At 41.3% G+C, this 19,892-nt stretch overlaps 2 protein-coding genes across 5 annotated transcripts in view; one reads left to right on the plus strand and one right to left on the minus strand.

Moving 5' to 3' along the window:
- The window catches only part of ABCC2 (ATP binding cassette subfamily C member 2), a 69,927-nt gene extending 68,531 nt beyond the window's left edge, over positions 1-1,396 (plus strand). The window contains exon 32 of the mRNA XM_025466877.3: positions 611-1,396. Within this exon, the coding sequence (XP_025322662.3) occupies positions 611-740 (130 nt within the window). The 3' untranslated portion in view covers positions 741-1,396. The remainder of the gene's footprint in view (positions 1-610) is intronic.
- A 10,765-nt stretch (positions 1,397-12,161) lies between these two features.
- LOC112672186 (dynamin-binding protein) overlaps positions 12,162-19,892 on the minus strand; it is a 210,683-nt gene continuing 202,952 nt past the window's right edge. For all 4 annotated transcript variants that reach the window (XM_049103643.1, XM_025466879.3, XM_025466878.3 and 1 more), the window contains 3 exons: positions 18,260-18,458; positions 15,321-15,868; positions 12,162-13,782 (listed from right to left, as the gene is read on the minus strand). In XM_049103643.1, the coding sequence (XP_048959600.1) occupies positions 13,597-13,782; positions 15,321-15,868; positions 18,260-18,458 (933 nt within the window). In that variant the 3' untranslated portion in view covers positions 12,162-13,596. The remainder of the gene's footprint in view (positions 13,783-15,320; positions 15,869-18,259; positions 18,459-19,892) is intronic.

The following is a 19,892-nucleotide window of genomic DNA, read 5'->3' on the forward strand; positions in this document are numbered from 1 at the left end:
ACAGCTAAAGGTTGAACCACCTTCATTTTACTGATGAGGAAACCGAGAATTCAAGTAATTTGTCCAAAATTAAACATGAAGTTAATGAAAGCCAACTCAGTTAAGGGAACTGGACTTGAGGGTAAAATGGGCAATTGTGTGTTTACTTATTAACTGAGTTTGGGGAGGTGGCGGCCCGAGCTATGAGAGGCTGATATTAACCAGAGATCTTCTCAACTACTCAACAGCTCAACAGCTGTTCTCAACAGCTGTTCCCGAGCAAGAAGCTTTCTGACTTCTGACTAGAAGCTTTCTACTTCTTCCAACTCTGACATATTACATTAAAAATGGGGGTAACACCAGTAATCTTGGAAGCTGTTTGGAGAGAATAGGCTCCCTTAAACAATATATATTTGTAAAAAAAAACTTCTGTAAATGGACTTATACTATATATATTCTTCTACTGCTTGACTCTTTAGCATTATATATGTTCATGCAGACAGCCATGGTTATTCATTCTCACTGCTTTGTAGCCTCTTATCAATGAATATACCATGACTTAGTCCTGGTTGTTCTTATAAATGCCAAGATTTTAGATGCTGCTAAGACATTTCTTTCTCCTTTGTTTCAGGATAATAGTCCTAGACAATGGGAAGATTGTAGAGTATGGCAGCCCTCAAGAACTGCTGAGAAATTCGGGCCCCTTTTATTTGATGGCCAAAGAAGCTGGCATTGAAAATGTGAACAGCACATCGTTCTGACAGTAGGTCCCATGGGCTGGAAAAGGACTATAAGATCATTCCTTATTTTTTTGTGAGAGATACTACACAGAAGTTTATAAAATATACATTTTTGAAGAAGGATTGTTATATCCAGCTACAGCGGACCACCCCCAATCTTGCTTTGATGATCCCACTTCAATTTTATCTCCTTCATACTTACCTTCCCAGAGATAACTAACCTGAATTTTGTGATAATGATATCCTCCTGCTTTTCATTTTAGTTTTACTACTTGGTATGTACCCTTAAACAAGATATACCTTTTTTAATTTATGTAACTTGCCTGACTCATACTTGACATGTTTTTCTATGGCTTTTTTTCAATATTATTTTTGAGATTTATCCATGTTGATGCATGTAGTGAGGCTGGTTCATTCTGCACTTCTGCGGTATGGCAGTGTGTGAATATGTCATAATATATCCATTTTAATGTTGGTCAGTAGGGTTATTTCTAGGGTTTTTTTTTCTCCTATTATGTATAATACTGCTAGGAACATTCTGATAACTTCTGAGATATATGTGTAAGAACTTCTTTAAGGATATAATGTAGGAATGGGGTGTCTGTACCTGTTTACATGTATATACTAGGTAATGCCAACTTAGTAATGCCAATTTAATACACTTTTTGTCAATCTGATGAGTATGAATTGGTATCTCATTGAGGTTTTATGTTTCCCTGGTTGCTACTGAGTTGTTCTTGCCCTGGTTGTTCTTATTCATGGTGCTTTATTTCTTTGTATGCCTTGTGAATTTTAACTAAGCTTCTCACTCTCCTTAGCCTTCAAAGAATGCTCACAGGTAAAATACTGAGTTGAACCTGAGCTCTCCTAAATGGAACTGGGAAAGCTTTTGCCTGTCACTTCGAGGCATTAACCAGAACCAATTTGAATTAAATTCTCCACTAGGAGTTTCAAACCATACAGTTAGCATGACTTCAGACCATAATTTTGGATGAGAACCAACTTGTGTTTACAAATTCTGAAGGGAGATTCCTCCCCTTGACATAACGTCAAGTTGGAGATAGACACGTTGCCTTGTTGACTCCTGCATGGCAGGGTTTATTCCTTATCTACCTATATACTACAAATATAGGTTTATCTACCTTCTGGGTCCAGGTTTAACACAGGGTCTCCTATTATACTGTCCATCCTGACAGGCATTGGCTTTATCTCTTATCTTGGCATCCTGTATTGTCAACAAAGGTCAAAGTCTTCAGGTTTCAGAAGTGACCCTAAGCTTTGATAATCATTTTCCAAGTTTTTTGTTTCACATTACTTTGGGTTCAGTATTTACTTCCATTTCAGTGATGAAATTATATTTATATATTGTATAATATATATTTTATTATATTTATTATATTCATCTTTTTAGCTATTAGATGCTCAGAGGCTGAAACTTCCTGCAGGAAGCATATAATAGCTGCAAGACTGGATGAGGAAGGGATTTTTCCTATTTGCTCTGTTCCCATCAGCATCACCCTAAGAAAGTTGTCTCCAGCAAAGGTCCTACAGGCAGCAGCACGGATCTCTGTACAGTGTTCCTGAAACCAGGGTCATCATACTCCTCAGAGACACTAGCAGCACACCTTCCCAGAAGCCTGGGTTTTAGCTCTGTGGGGCACCTCCTATGTTTTGTTGAAATGCAGAACTCTCTCTCTCTCTCTCTCTCTCTTTGTTCTCTTTAGCCCTAATGGTGGCAGTTACTTCTGGAAGGTGCTAGCTCTGATACTTATTTTCCTCTGGCCCTTTCTTCAATGCCCACTTAATTCTTTATGTGGTACTATTAAAATAATGTATGGTTTCTGTCTCCTGACTAACCCAACTGATAGAACCCTTGGAGATCATCCAATTAAAGTCTCTTATTTTTCAGATAAGCACATGCCTAAGAAAAATTATAATATCCAAGTCAAAACATGGATATTTCTGGCAGAGCCAGAACCAGAAAACAATTTGCTGATTTGGTCCAATGATTTTTCTTTTAATGGGAGAGGGTTTTTGACCTAACTACTCCTACTGATGCAGATAAAGAGAAGGTAAAGGTCATTCTTTTCTCAGAAGTGATGACTAACATCCAGTGAAGGTGGTGGGAACCAGAACCAGCCTGGATTCAAAACTTTGGTGGTGACTCCTCCCATTCCAAATCTTGTTGGCCCAGACCCTGGCTAACTGAATCCCCACTCTGGGACACTTATATTATGAATGTTCTTTCCTACTTTCACTTGCCCCTGAAGGATTAAAATAATCCTACGTTTGGGTTCCTGACCTTCCAGTTTCTCTATGATTCTCAACTGCCTATAGATAGTCTCACCTGGATATCCTTCAGGCATCTGACACTCAATTCACTCTACTTTGGCAGACACTTCTACTCCCTCTACTCAAAAGATTTTTCCTCTTTCCTACCTCCTCCAGTGATGACCTCATTATCCACTCAGTCCTACCAAATGAAAACTCTGGGCATCATTCAACTTTTCCTTTTCTTCTCAGACCACATCCGCCACCAGGCCCTTCAGGTTTTATTTCTTTACCCTCATCCCTTATCTCATAAATCTAATGGCATAAGTATCCCTGCTTCCTGTGTTATTTTTCTTAAGTATATCCACCCATGGCTATCAGGGGGATCAAATATGCAAAACTGACCAGGTTACTCGTCTGTTTAAATCCTTCATTCAGTGGCAATCCAGAGTAAAGTTAAAATCCTGAATATGGTAAAACAAAGCGCTCAAACATCTGGTCCAATCACATTTCCTCTAATGGCTGTTAAAAAAAAGAGACAAAAAGCCTCAAATGGGGTCATTTATACTATGCCTCATGCCACCAAGCTGAGACTTAATACCTACTTTATAGTTTCAGCCTTTCCCAGGAATCGAATCTTAAAGCAGTCAATCAGGAATTCTCTGATCAACATTACTGAGGTAATCTGCCTGTCAGACCCTTGTATCCCCTAAAGGAAGGTGACTCTGCCACAATCAATCTGCTTTTTGCTAGTATAACTTCCTTGTCCCATTCCTTTCTGCCTATAAAAGTCTTTCCATTAATCAGATACATCAACACCAGATTTTGATTCAGATGCTAGGGACACAGAGGCAGAGACATCTGTTCTGGTGATGGCAGTTGTGACAGTCACAGCTATTCTCCATTGGTGGGGGCTCTAGCACCAGGGGCTAGTGATGTTGCGTGATATTGAGCACCATTCCTGGGTTCAAAGACTCAAATAGGGCTTTCTTCATCTCCCAGAGAGTAGTGAGCTGTTATCATTTGAAAACTTTCTTTCTGCTTAAGTTTACCAGAATTTGGGACAATTAAAAATATTTCCCAGATAATTTATTATTTTGTTTGGGTCTCCCTACTAAACTATGAGCCTATTCCTACGAGGAATAATTTCTTATTTTTTGTATGTCCAGAGTTTCCAATGTTCAAAAACTCTTCATTAAAAACTCAATGGGGGATGCGTGGGTGGCTCAGTGGTTAAGCGTGTCTGCCTTCAGCTCAGGGCATGATCCTGGAGTCTCAGGATCGAGTCTCACATCAGGCTCCCTGCATGGAGCCTGCTTCTCTGTCTGCCCATGTCTCTCCTCTCTCTCTGTATCTCTCATGAATAAATAAATAAAATCTTGAAAAAAAAAAAATCCCAAGGAACAAAAATCCAGGACCAGATGGTTTCACAAGTGAATTATACCAAGCATAGGGCAGCCTGGGTGGCTCAGTGGTTTAGCGCTGCCTTCAGCCCAGGGCCTGATCCTGGAGTCCCGGGATTGAGTCCCACATTGGGATCCCTGCAGGGAGCCTGCTTCTCCCTCTGCCTGTGTCTCTGCCCCTCTCCCTGTGTCTCTCATGAATAAATAAATAAAATCTTAAAAAAAAAAATTATACCAAGCATTTAAAGTAGAGTTAATACCTATTCTTCTCAAATTATTTCAAAAAACAGAAGATAAAGGGAAGCTTCCACATTCATTCTATGAAGCCAACATTACCCTGATACCAAAACCAGAAAAAGATTCCACAAAGAAGAGAACTACAGGCCAATAACTCTGATGAACGTAAATGCCAAAATTGTTAACAGAATATTAGCAAACCAAATCCAACAATACATTTAAAAAATCATTCACTATGATGAGGTGGGATACAAGGATGATTCAATATTCACAAATCAATCAATGTGATACATCACATCAACAAAAGAAAGGATAAAAACCATAGGATCATTTCAATAGATGCAGAAAAAGTATTTGACAAAGTACAACATCCATTCATGATAAAAACCCTCAACAAAGTAGGTTTAAAGGGAACATACTTCAACATAATAAAGGCAATATATGAAAAACCCACCACAAACATACTCAATGGGGAAAAACAGAGCTTTTCCCCTAAGGTCAGGAATAAGACAAGTATGTGCACTCTCATCACTTTTATTCAACATAGTACTGGAAGTCCTGGCCACAGCAATCAGACCACAAAAAGAAATAAAAGGCATCCAAAGGAAGAAGGAAAATTTTCAATACTTTCAGATAACATACATGGAAAATCCTGGGGCACCTGGGTGACTCGGTCAGTTAAGTGTCTGCCTTTGGCTCAGGTCATGATCCCAGGGTTATGGGATCAAGCCCCACACTGGACTCCCTGCTCGGTGGGGAGCCTGCTTCTCCCTCCCCCTCTGCTGTTCCCCATGCTTGAGCTCTCTGGCTCTCTCTGTCAAATAAATAAATAAAATCTTTAAAAAAAAAAAACACCACTACTACTACTACTACTGATAAATGAATTCAGAAAAGTTGAAGGATACAAAATCAATATACAGAAATCCATTGCATTTCTATATACTAATAATGAAGTAGCAAAAAGAGAAATTAAAGAAACAATCCAATCCAACACCCAAAAAACAAATAATCCAGTCAAGAAATGGGCAGAAGACATGAACAGACATTTCTCCAAAGACATACAAATGGCCAACAGACATGTGAAAAAATGCTCAATAACACTTGGCATCAGGGAAACACAGAGTAAAACCACAATGAGGATGCCTGGGTGGCTCAGTGGTTGACCATCTGCCTTTGGCTCAGGGTGTGATCCAGGGGTCCTGGGATTGGGTCCACATTGGGCTCCCCTTGAGGAGCCGGCTTCTTCCTCTGTCTGTGTTTCCACTTCTCTCTCTGTGTCTCTCATGAATAAATATTTTTTAAAAACCCACAATGAGATATTACCTCACATCAGTCAGAATGGCTAAAATTAACAACTCAGGAAACAACAGATGTTGGCAAGAATTGGAAAGAGGGGAACCCTCTTACACAGCTAGTGGGAATACAAACTAGTGCAGCCACTCTGGAAAACAATATGGAGGTTTCTCAAAAAGCTAAAAATAGAACTACCCTATGATCTAGCAATTGCACTACTAGATATTTACCCAAAGGATACAAACATAGTGATTTGAAGGGGCACCTGCATCCCAGCGTTTATAGCAGCAATTTCCACAATAGCCAAACTATGGAAAGAGCCCAGATGTGTACTGACTGATGTATGGATAAAGAAGATGTGGTATATGTTTACAATGGAATATTATTCAATCAAAAAATGAAATCTTACCATTTGCAATGATATGGATGGAACTAGAGGATATTGTGCTAAGTGAAGTAAGTCAGATAAAGACATACCATATGATTTTTACTTATACATGGAATTTAAGAAAGCATAGCGAAAGGGAGGAAAAAATAAAATAAAACAAAATCAGAGAGGAAGACAAACTATAAAGGACTCAACTATAGGGAACAAACAGGGTTGCTGGAGGGGAGATGGTCGGGGATGGGATAACTGGGTGATGGGCATTAAGGAGGGTACTTGATGGAGTGAACAATGGGTGTTATATGCAACTGATGAATCACTAAATTCTACCCTTGAAACTAATAATACGCTATATGCTAATTAATTGAATTTAAATTTTAAAAATAAAACAAGAAAAAATGCAAAAAGAGTCCCATTCACAATTACATCAAAAATAATAAAATACCTACAAATAAACTTAACCAAGGAAGAATTGTACTCTGAAAACCATAAAACACTGGTGAAAGAAATTGAAGATGACATAAACAAATGAGAGATATTCCATGCTCATATTGTTAAGTTCCATACTACCAAAAACAATCTACAGATTTAATACAATCCCTTATCAAAATACCAACAGCATTTTAAACAGAACTAGAAAAAACAATCCTAAAATTTGTGTGGAAACACAAAAGACCCCAAATAGCCAAAGCAGTTTTGAAAAAGAACAAAAATGGAGGTACCATAATCCCAGATTTCAAGATATACTACAAAGCTGTAGTAAGCAGAACAGTATGGTACTGGCACCAAAACAGACACAAGATCAATAGAATAGAACAGAGAGCCCAGAAATAAATCCATGATTATATGCTCTATTAATCTTGGACAAAGGAGGAAAGAATACACAATGGGATAAAGTCCGTTCAACAAATAGTGTTGAGAAAACTGGACCACTTTCTCACACATACACAAAAATAAAGTAAAAATGGATTAAAGATATAAATGTGACACCTGAAACCATAAAAATCCTAGAAGAGGACACAAGCAGTAATTCCTCTGGAATCAGCTGCAGCCAACATTCTTCTATATATGTCTCCTGAGGCAAGAGGGAAAAAAAGCAAACTACAAACTATTGAGACTACACCAAAATAAAAAGCTTCTATGTAGCAAAGGAAACAATCAACAGAACTGAAAGGCAACTTAATGAATGGGAGAAGATACTGGATATGACATATCCAATGACAGATTAGTATCCAAAATATATAAAGAAAATTCTTTATATATATTGTATATGTATATATATATATTCAATGTATTGTATATATATATTCAATATATACAATTCCATATATATTCTTTATAAAGTACAACTCAACATTTAAAATAAACCCAATATAAAAAAATAAAAATAAAATAAATAAAATAAATCCAAATAACCCAAGTAAAAATGGGAAGAATACACGAACAGACATTTCTCCAAAGACGACATACAGATGGGTGGGTGAAACAGATGAAGGGGAGTAAGAGCGCGTGTACCATGATGATCACCGAGTCACGTACAGAACTGTTGAATCACTAGAGTGTACACATGAAACTATTACAACACTCTATGTTAACTACACTGGAATGAAAAAAAATAAGAAGCCTTTATGATGCTTGAAGATATTAAAGTAAAAGATTATTAAAATGCCTAAAAGAATTGGCTGTAAGAAGCACTCCATTTCCATAGCATTCCTTTTTACTTCATAGGCAAATAACAGACTATGCTGTAGAATTTAAGTGCTGCAGTGTAAAAAGCAACTACATACGGAAGAAGTAGAAAAAAGAAAAAAAAAAAACCGTATATGTGAGGCAGAATTTCTTTTAGGCAAAAATGAGCAGAAAAATAAAGTTTCAGGAAGACTAGTTTGGTTTTTACTGAACTTAAAAAAAATGAACTAATATAAGAACTCCTGTCTTCAATCAAGGCCTTGGTCCTTGCTGAGATAGCCTCTGGTTATTCTTACTGATAACCACTGTCACTGAGTTCAGATCCACTTACCATCTTCCCGGCTTCCACTGTGAAGGACAGGCTCTGTTGCAGCAGCGATCTTCGGGATATTTGCTGCTTAAGCTCACAGCCACTCACTCCTCTCTGGGAAACAACTTTGTTGGAATCCTTCTGGAGAGCATGTCAAGTTATCCACTGGTTGTATGTCTAGAACAGCTTTCTCTCCCAAAACCTGGTGCAAACACCACTGCCTGCTGGCTCTTTTGTTGTTAGCACCCATCTGCGGGTTAACTGTGATCTGGTTTGTCCGGGTTTACATTCTGGTATCATAAAGACACCTCCTAGCCCCATAGATATCTTCCTGGCTGATAACACTATTAGTTCCAATTACACCTTTGCTAGCTTTTCATTTTCCTTCACCAAAAGACCTAATTTTCCTGCATTAACTTCGGCGTTAGTGGTTGACCAAAATCCTTTTTAGCCAGACCTAGAGTAGGGGTATGGCTCAAGAGCCATATCTGGCTGGCTGTTTTTGTAAATGAATATTTATTGAAACACAGCCATCCTCACTTGTTTCTGTGTTATCTATGCCTGCTTTTGGGTTACAATGGCAGAGTTGAGGAGTTGTGACAGACTGTATTTGGCCTTTTACAGAAAAGGTTTGCTGACCCCTATTCCAGAATCACTAGTGTATCCTGAACTGGATCATGTTTCCATTTTCAAAAAGATAATTTGCCTCAAAAATATGATGTGGCTTCATACCTGCAGCAGATAGAATAATGGTCCCCAAAGATATTCATGTCCTAATCCTCAAAACCCATGAGGATTTATTTACCTTACATAGTAAAAGGGACTTTGCAGATATGATTAAGTATATAGAGATGACCTTATCCACTTGAGCTCAGTGTAATTAAAAGGATCCCTAGAAGAGGCAGGAGGGTCACAGAATGATGATGTGATGGGGGAGACATTGGAAGACACTATGCTGCTGGCTTTGATGCCAGAGAAGGGCGCCATAAGCCAATGCAGGCAGCTTGGAAAAGCAAGGAAACAGATTTTCCCCTGGAGCCTCCAGAAGGAATGAACTCTCCTGACATGGTGACTCTAGCCCACGAGTGAGACTGATTTTGAAACTTTGACCCCCAGAATTGTAAGATAATACATTTGTGTTAGGCCACAAATTGTAGTAATTGGTTATAGCAGTATTGAGAAACCAATATAACACCATTAAGTCCAAGAAGCTCTGAAAGAATTGCCAATACTGTCCAACTGAAGTTGACTTAAAATTTATGGTCTTCAGTGAATCCTGTTCTTCGAATTTGTAGAGGACTATGTGACATCCCTGCTGAAAATGGGTTTCAATGCTCATGCCTGTCACCCCTTCTATCAAACTGCAAAGATCTTATTCTGTGTCATCATTTTCTGGAGGCTGTAGGAAGATCCCTTGTTAAAGTGAGACATGGAGATTCCAAGGACAAGAGGAGGTTAGGATAGATCAGCTGTCTCTCAGCTTCCCTGACCCCGGACCTAAGGAGTGGCTGCCATGGGAAGGGTTGGGAGCTCGACCCCTCTAGGTGTCTCAGGGACACCTAGGCGTGGCGGTACACAGGCGGTGCCTTGGTGACATCCCTGCTCTGCAGTGGCTTCCCATGTGTCTGCCTGTTCCCAATGGGTGTTGCCTGAATGGACACCCTGCTGTTGGTCTAACCAGAACATTCTCTCCCTCCCACCACACCACCAGAATTTACCTCTGGGAAGACACTTAATTGGCTCCTTTCTCTTTGAGAGTCACTTCTGAGTCATATGAAGGAATAGATAGTCCTACGCAGCTTGCAAGGCCCCCAGTTTGTTGTTGAACACTCCCTTCTTGATACATGCAAAATACAACACTGATCTTCAGTAACCATTGCAAGAAAATTCCAGTGGACTGGGTGAGACAGCAGGGCTCTGCTGCACCTAACAAAGGTTTTACAGTAAAAACTCCACCAATATAATGTATTGATAGGGAGAAGAGTTTAAAACCCCAAGTTGTATGTGGCAGCTAGAGAGAGAGCGTTTAGGATGATGTGTATACACCTTGCGGTTTCTGGGTCCTCAGGTCTCAGATCCTCCAAGTGAAACAAGTGTGTTCTCCTAGGGCCGGTTTGTATTCCTAATCCCGAAACAACACCCACATAAACAGAGTCCTGGCTTCACAACTAATTAAAACAAGGTGGCACAAAACTTAATTCCTTATAAGAACCATGTACTCCTAGAGCTCACATTGCACAAAAATTTACATACATCTTATTTGGTTCTCACAATAACCTCGAGATGTTAGGTCAATAATCTGAGATGAAGGCCAGAAATCTGGCCTTTATAGGTGGCAACTGCCACCACTGCTCCCTTCTCCTAGGACTCCTGGATAAAAGCACAACTGAAGAGCTACTTCCAGACAGGAAAGGGAGAAAATTCATGAGAGGAAGAAAGCAGGCAAGCAGGATTTAGAAATTTTCAATAACATTTCCTTCTGTTGTATCTGAAACATCTGACACCCTTTCCTTCCATGGTTTTTGTAACTCTCAACTTTTCTGACAATACAAAGGTCCATTAAAAAAATTGCCTTGAGATAGATGGTTCTCAAACTTTGATGTGCATACAAATCATCTTGAGTTGGTACACTCAGGAGGGGCCTGCATTTCCAGCAGCCCCCAGGTTATAGTGATGCACCTGGCCTGAAGGCCACACTTGCAGGAGCAAGACAAGCAGACATCTCGTGTTTAAAACAAAACTCATCTTTTCAGAAACCTGCTCCCATCCCAGCAGTTTCCCTTTTGCCAGTGATTCCATCATTTCTTCGATTTCAGTCTTTACAGGATGCTTTTTGTCTACTCTCAATTTTATGCCCAAAGTAGTTAACTTTTTTCCAACTAATTAGATTTTCTTGCCTTTGATCTGTCCTCCTTCATCATCCTGTTACCATTTAGCTTTCCTAAAATAGGTAATCTACCTAAGAACCTACCAGTTTATCAGACTCAAAACTAAATTCTCTGATTGGGAACCTCATGACTCTCCAATTTATTACTATGCATCAGGCAGTGTTGTAGCACTCTCCATGTACCAACTCATTCGATCCTTACAACAACCCATGATGCGGATAGTATAACCATCTACTTTAGATGAGAAAGCTGAAGCATGTGCTGGGGGAGTTGCCAAAGTCACAAAGCTCTTAAGTAACTGAAGCCAGACAGTCTGGCTCCAGAACAAGGTGTAAAGACTCAGCTAGAGAACCCGAGACCCAAGTTTAAATTCAGGATCCATCAAAAACTTGATGTGGGACTTGGGGAAATTGCAACGTCACTAGATCCCATTTTCCTGGTCCGTAAAATAAGAGTTGGCCTAGCTGACCTATTAGTTTCTTTTCCAGAGTCCACCTATTCAACCATATTTTCTAGTCCTTAATATCAGGCTTCATGGTTACCCACACATTGTCAGCCCTTCACCAGTGCTCCTGCTGCTTCTTCCCCTTCCGTCCCCAGCCTCGCCCAGCTGCTACTCCGTCTCTTGTTATTTAATCTCCACCGCATCAGTTTCCACCTCTACTTACCTTCTTGTAGGGATTCCAGTTTAGAGAATTTCAGCTCTTCTGTTCTGCTAGGGTTTTATAGTACAAAAGCAGCTTAAAATAAACAGGCAGTTGTCTGCAGCAGGGCTATCTTTTGAGGGTACAGTAATTCTGTTGAAATTATATTTGACAAGGTGAATTTTTGACTTGAATTTCTTCAGTTAGCCTCTCTCATTTTCTGGAATCTTGCCATTGTTTTGAGTAGTCAAAAAGGTACCCTCAGAAATCCAATAAGGTTCAGGCTAAACACATGGAGGGAAATCAAGAAAACATACTCATGGCCCTTAGAAATGCTTTTATTTATAAAATACCTACTTAAATATAAACATCTCTAAATATAAACACTATTCACAAAAGACTCGCATTGCTGCCTTCTGACTGACCCGCAGAGCTAAGGGGTCCACAGGTATCTCCCAATTCATCAGGATTTTAAGGCCAAAGGTGCACTATAAAGGAGCAGGGACTATGAGGTGTTCTTAATTCCCTTAAGACAAAATTCATAGTTTTCTATTTCAAGGTAGACTTCATATCTGGGGCAGAACTTAAGAATAAGAGCCCTGCTAAAACAGAATTTTCAGGGGGACAGTCTTGTTGTAAAGATTAGCAAAGATCTTCCTGAGGCCAGAGGGAGGTACAATTAGGCACTTTAGAATCTGTTTGGCTTAGACTAGTCTCTGAGCATGGAGGTTAGTGGTGAAACAGAAAATGCTTATTTCCAAGTTTTGGATAAGCTACCTCTGGGGACTGCTTATCCTAATTCATATAATACACGTGTATTATGCTTTCTGCATCTGTGGATAGTAGTGTGGATGAAGGAGAAAGGCACCCAGTCTGCCATCAGGCCAGACTGATCTCAGCTCACTGTAGGACAAACTTTCCATGGGGCGGCCAGAGCTCTGATCTTGTTCTCCTAGGGAAATCTATCAGTTACTGGGTTGCGGGTATAAAGCCAGGAGACATTACACAGACTCAATAAAGCAGAAGTGACAGAAAAGGGCAGATGGTTGTAGACCTAAAAGGAAAGAGAACCTTTCATAGAGAGGTTGAAGGGAAATAGAGACCCTAAACGCTTTTTAAAAAGAGAAAACAATGGAATTTTGCATGGCCAACCTGGAAATGCAGTATTTGAAATAAATAAGATTACAGACGGTAGGATTTTAGGGACTTTTAGAAATTAGGAGTAGGTGTGATGTGTGAATGTGTGCTAAACACTGAAGCACTGGAACACCAGGTTTGGTACAATCTAACAAACTTCTTGCCACATGCAGAGGCACAATCTAAAAGGGCTCCCAGAGAGTCCTCTTCATCCAAGTCAGTTTCTGGTCATCTGTTCGTGGAGCATGGGACCACCCCAAACTCAGTATGATACAACCAATGCAAACGTCTTCTATTGCCGGAGCACATACATATGATACTGGTCTTCCGACTGGAAATGTCTCATTTCCAAAGGCTGACCTAAGACGTGCCTTCTCGTGGTCACTGAATCATTCATAAGCCCCAGGGTCCATTTCAAATTCTAGAAAGTCTAGAGAGCATCAAAGTTGACAATCCAATGGCACAAAACAAGACTCATCTCGTGCCCTGCAGCACTGTGCCATGGTTAAACAATGCAGACAGGGCCTGTGTCCCAGGAGCAGGTGCCCTCTCAGGGGCCACCAGAACCCTTCCACAGAAGGAAGGTAAAGGCAGCAGATTGAGTGGGAAGGAGAACAGGCTCAGGTATATTCAGCTTTGCGGATATAATTGGATGGAACGTAGCCCTTCTTCCCATTAACTTCGGCCAACCACCACTCTGTATTTCCTGTAACATCTTTAAACTCCAGGATCTTGAGTCTCTGATTGGCTGACACACTCAGCTCATTTGGGTTCCGTGCCTTGAAGGTATAGACTGCAAAATAGACCTATGAGAGGGAGAAAAAAGTGAGTTATCAGGAAATGGGAAACTGCTTGGAGCAGTACTGTCCAACAGAACTTCCTGCAGTGATAGGAATGTTCTACACCTGCCCTATCCAGTATGGCAGCCTCTAGCCACACATGGCTATCAAGCACTTCAAGTATGGCCAGTAAGACCAAGGCACTTAATTTTAAGTTTTATTTCATTTTAACTAGCTTAAATTTAAATAGTGACATAGGGTTGGTGGCTACCCTAAACAGACACGGCAGATTCAAAGAAAACCAAAATTCATATCCTTTTACTCTTTCAGAGTTGCCTTAAAGAGTGGAAGAAGGAACCTTCAGTCAATATGGCATGTGGGTGGTGCTCAGTGATCAGGAGGGGAAGCCGTGAGGCCCACGGGTGCACAAGGATGCAAACACACTCTTAGGACCTGGAGGAGTCCATGAAGCTAGAAGTGAGCTTTTTAAACAAAATCCAAATATAAAAAAGGGCCATCTTCTCTTCCACATGTCTAGAAAGAGTGTCCACTGATGGGCCCAGAATGTGGATTTCTGTCCTGGGCAGTGGGTAGTAACAGAGTCACCAGAGAAAGGACATGCCCTTCGCTCATCTGTAGCACTGAGCAACGTGGCATAGAAGGACAGAGCTCAGAAGCTCGTATGAAAGCTGGTCTTTTGGAATCCAGCACTTGGCAAATACCTCCACAAATCAGCACATGTCTGAGTCTCTCAAAAGCAACCCTGTTGGAGATGAGCTCACAGACAGATGTTGTACACACGGAAACTCCCTGCTACAAGAGGGGGCGAAGGCAACAAGTGAGCGAACCAGGGATTCCTCAGCCGTGAATGTGAAAGTGACTTTCAAATACACAGTTTTAGGGGCGCCTGGGTGGCTCAGCGGTTGAGCATCTGCCTTCAGCTCAGGTTGTGATCCTGGAGTCCTGGGATCGAGTCCCCCATCAGGCTTCCTGCATGGAGCCTGCTTCTCCCTCTGCCTGTGTCTCTGCTTCTCAGTGTGTGTCTCATGAATGAATAAATAAAATATTAAAAACAAAAAAAATATGCAGATTTAAAACATTCAAGATACAAAAGGTATGTTCCAATTCCTAAGACAAAAATAGGCCATTATAAAAAGAATAGGCAAAAGTGAAATGGAGTCAGAATGTTATTTCTAAATTCCAGGGGAAAAAATATAGCCATTTGAATAAAAAGCTAAATAGATAGGATACATGGCAGACTTTATACAATGAGGAATCATGGGTTGGCAGAGTGGAAAAGCTTTTCATTGTAATGCCTTGTAAACACCCGACAATAGGGCAGAAGGGGCCCGGAAACAGCCCCGAAGTGTCAAAAAAGAAGATGCCCAGCAGGTGTGGAGGTGCTCGCTCTTAGAACGAGTTTCCATGTGTGCGTCATTAGATTTGTCCCTGAGCTCAGCCCAGATCACCACGCAGGCCCCGGGCACGCCTCAGATACCCCCACTCCTACACCGCTGACACAACACTGCTGCCACGTGTCCCACATGGTGACAAGGAGCACCTACCTGGTTGCCTTCTGCCTCCCTGCTTTCTGGCTCTTCATTTTTGTCTTCTAGAGCCTGGGTTGTTCTTGCACATCCTTTTGTGAGGTCTTTCCCCTGCCCATTTCGCCCTGGTAGGGAGTAACCACCTATTTCTGGATGCCTGGAGTTTCGGTAGCCCCTGAGGGCAGGGGCGGGCTGGCTAATGTCTCTGGCTGCCTCTGGAGAGTCCCAAGACCGGGGCTGGGGGCTGGAGTCTGGGTCTGAAGGGCATCTGGAAGGACTGCTCTCAGAACAACCCAAGTTTGAGGAAGCACTGAGAATTTCTTGGCCCAGTTCCTTTGGTGAAGTTGCATCTTGAGGCTGTTTCTGGCAAGATCCTGAGGTAAAGGACACAGCCATGCTGCCGGGGTTGAAGGTCAAGGTGCCGCTGCTGTTCTGCCGTGGGAACCTGGGAGAGGAGCTGCTCTGCTCCGACTCAGTGGAGGAGTGGCTGCCAACAGAGACGTCTGAGTGGCTGCGGCGGGCGTTGTAGGGCTTTAGGAAGGAGCTGTACACAAAGCCTTGGCTGACTACGGGGAGGAAAAACCAACACAAAGAGCTTTTAATGGAAGGGGGGGTGGGCGGAGTCCACAGGGAAAAAACTATGGTTAAAAGCTAGGTCGGGGCAGCCCAGGTGGCGCAGCGGTTTAGCGCTGCCTTCACCCCAGGGCGTGATCCTGGAGACCCAGATCGAGTCCCACACTGGGCTTCTGCATGGAGCCTGCTTCTCCCTCTGCCTGTGTCTCTGCCTCCCTCTCTGTGTCTCTCATGAGAAAATAAATAAAATCTTTAAAAAAAAAAAAAAAAAGAATAGAAAGCTAGGTCAAAGGTGCCTGGGTGGCTTAGTGGTTGAGCCTCTGCCTTTGGCTCAGGTCGTGATCCTGGGGTCCTGGGATCGAGTTCTGCATCAGGCTCCCCACAGGGAGCCTGCTTCTCCCTCTGCCTATGTCTCTGCCGCTCTCTGTGCCTTTCGTGAACAAATAAATAAAATCTTAAAAAACAAAAACAAAAACAAAAAAAACCTAGGTCAATAGTGAGAGACATGAAGTAAAATGAGACATTTGATCCCAGGAGACAATGTGGCTCTGCAGCTACCTGCCGGTGTGTTCTTGCTACAGCCTCACAACAGGTGAGTGACAGGAGCCTTCGAAGAGATTCAAGAGGACATTGATAAAAATGACCACATTTTTGAGAATGAGCATATGAAGAAAATTTAACAGGATGTCTACATCATGGAAACAAAGGCTTGGAGAGACTTATCTAAAGGATGTGTTCAGACACACTGAGTATAGAAAAGGGGATTTTAAAACCATCCTCATAGTGCCAGAGCCCCTCAGATACAGCTGCCGGGCCTTTTCCCATCTGGAGCACTGGTGTGGGAACGTGGTGGACATACTGTGAGAAGAGCCTAAGGTAGGAAGTGATTTATAGGAGTTAGTATGTACACAACACATGCACAGCACATGTTCACTTGAATAAATTACCTAAGATGATGACAAAGAGGGCCCTCAGCTAAAACTTTTAAACATGAAAGACTAAAATCCTTGATCTACAGGAACATTTTTTAATATTAAGAAAGTATCTGTTAAGGCAGGGACCCAGAGTACGTAACCTCAGGTGAGCAAGGGCCATCTCTGTCTTCATCTTGAATGTGTTTTGTTACCTCTGCTGAATGATGAGAAGTCCCCTGCGCAGACGATGAGGGCTAGAGGGTCTACGAGCTGATCCTAACACAGTATTATCAGGCTTTCTGCCACCACTCATCAGGATGGAGTAGATCAAAGCCTCAAGGGTGGAGCAGCTTCTTGACAGCTTGGATCTTTACTAGGAGTCCTTCCACGAACCCATCAGTGGCTTCCCCTGCCTATCACCCTCCACCTTGTCTTCCTTTCCCACTTCCAATCTCCATTCTTTTGGGTAAGTAGGAAGGGACAAACAGGAAAATCCACAAAGTACTTTCAAACTAAGAATGTCACTATTTTCCACTTCAGTGGTGTGAACATGGATGTTTATTATACAGGCCCACAGTCCTTATTTAAAATGCTGAGGGCCAGATGTGTTTTGGAATTCAGACTTTGAATTTGGGAAAAGTAATCAAGTACATATACTGTCTATGGCATGACATCCCCAGCAGGGTCTGGGTCACCGCCTCATAACTAAACCCATTAATGTTTCTATAACGTATGACTTAAAAGAGATGAGTTAACAATTATAAGCCTCACAACACCTTGCTTGGATTTTGCTACCAAGTAAGTTCAGATCAGGGACAGTTGTGGCAAATGAATTTGGGGGGAAAAAAACTTTGTTTTTCAAAGCTTTTTGGATTCTTGGAATTGTGGACAAACAATATGGATCAGTTTTATTCTTTTTAACTTGTCTTTAAATTCTATACCTGACAACTCTCCCACCACCCCTGCCACCACCCCCGCCAGAAAAAAGCTGTAAGTTATTTTGAAAGTCATGAGGTAAAACTGTTATGGGACAAAAAACTCAAAAATCAAACAAAGAATCCTTTCCTACGGGTTTTAAATTCATTCACACACTCACAAAACCCATTTACAGAACTTAGAAGAGGGCAGCTTATTTTATTTCGTGGTTCATTTAGAACAGGTTGAGAGGGCTCGGGCCCCAGTGGGAGGTAAGTGCTGCCTGAGGAGCCATAAAACATGGCAAGGTCCCACAAGGTGCAAGGTAAGTAATGGAGCCCTCTCTGGAATTTGTAAAAACAAAAACAAAACCAAAGACAGGTTTTGTTTTGGTAATGACTTGGACATTATGGATGGATGGGAACTTATAAGGTTATTTTTCCCCTTTAATCAAAGACTCTTACTTTTTTCTGGCCCGCATAGGATTCAGGTACAGCCAAAAATAACTTTTTCCTCATTGAGAGTTACAGTAATCTGAGATCTAACATTCTTTACCTCCGTTGTCAATCAGCCAGCGGTTCTGACTGCCCATGGGGTCCTTTTTCTTGATCACGCCCACCAGGTCACCTTCCAGAAGCGAGACATCCAAGTCTTGAGCGGCATTGAAATTCCGTTCTGCTTGGAAGAGTTTTTCAGGGGGATACCTCGTCAGGAGGGAGGCTCGGAGTTCTTCCGACTGTAGCATGTAACTTGGCTGAAAGGCAACACAAGAGATATGATCAACAAAAGCCCACCCTGGCCACCATCCAAGTGGCCATATGTAATCCCAGCTCACAGTCCGAGTCTCAGAAATGAGGGTGAGGATAGCCTGCCACTCGCTACTCCCACCAGATGTTTTTGTGCCTGAGTCAGTCCGTGTGGCTGGGAAAAAATCATGATGTCTTAGTTTATGTGTTAGTGCCTTTTAGCTATGAAGGAAATTTAACATACACTTAGTTTCACATGTTTATCTTGTGACCAAAAAATGTGATTAAAGTGCCACTTTGGAGGGGTACCTGGGTGGCTCAATCGTTAAGCTTCTGCCTTTGGCTCAGGTCATGATCCTGGAGGTCCTGGGAATGAGCCCCACATAGGGCACCCTGCTCAGCGGGGAGACGGCTTCTCCCTCTCCGCTGCTCCCCCCTCCCCCGGCTTGTGCCCTCTGGCTCTATTGCTCTCTCAAAAAATAAATAAAATTTAAGAAATAAATTTAAAAAGTACCACTTGGGGTGCCTGAGTGGCTCAGTCGGTAGAGTGTGTGACTCTTGATCTCGGGGTTGTGAATTCGAGCCCGACGTAGGGTATAGAGATTACTTAAAAATAAAATCTTAAATTAAAAAAAAGTGCCACCAAAAGATCAAAATATCTAAGTAATATTACAAGATCTTCTGTTTTGCTATATGAATTTAAACAAGAGACTTCCCTTATCTTGACTCCCCCATCTATGAAAACAATTATTATTAATAAAATCAGAAAAAGTAAAATAATAAATTTGATTCTCCTTTTAAGGAAATATAAATCAATGTCTATGAGATTACATGGAGAAAAATGCTGTAAAAAGAGATCAATAATCTTTTCGAATATGGCCCCATATAATCTAGTGTATCTTATCCTACTTTTCAAAATATGGAAAAATTGAGTTCTAAAATAATATAAATCCAGATTAAAAAAAAAAAAAACAGTCAGCCATTAATGTTTTGGCCATGAATCAGATAATTACCTGTTCAAACAGGTAATTACATGATCAAACACAGGGAAGCCTGCAAAGTTAACATACCCTTAAATCAGTTTCCTTAATTGGTCAAAAGTATTAATATTAATCCTTTACAAACTCCATTCACTATATAGACTAAGATCTGAGAATGCTTTTCAGAGGGTGTTCTGATGTACATAACAAGTGTGAAAAAGCTACTGGCAGTCAGTAGCCAGCACCAGCAGCAGTGCTCAGGAATAAGAAATGAAGGAGCCCACGACAGACAAGAGAGCTCAATGGCCTTTATTCTCTGTTACGAAGAGAGATTTAAACTCCTATGAAACTGCTCCTCTGTGCACAGAGCCGAGTCCATGAATACTAACGATGACAGCTCATCTGTACAGTGCCTACTATGGGCCAGGCAATTTCTAGGGGCTTTATCCATATGAACTCATT

Source organism: Canis lupus, chromosome 28 (assembly GCF_003254725.2).
Source record: "Canis lupus dingo isolate Sandy chromosome 28, ASM325472v2, whole genome shotgun sequence".
Lineage (NCBI taxonomy): Eukaryota > Metazoa > Chordata > Mammalia > Carnivora > Canidae > Canis > Canis lupus.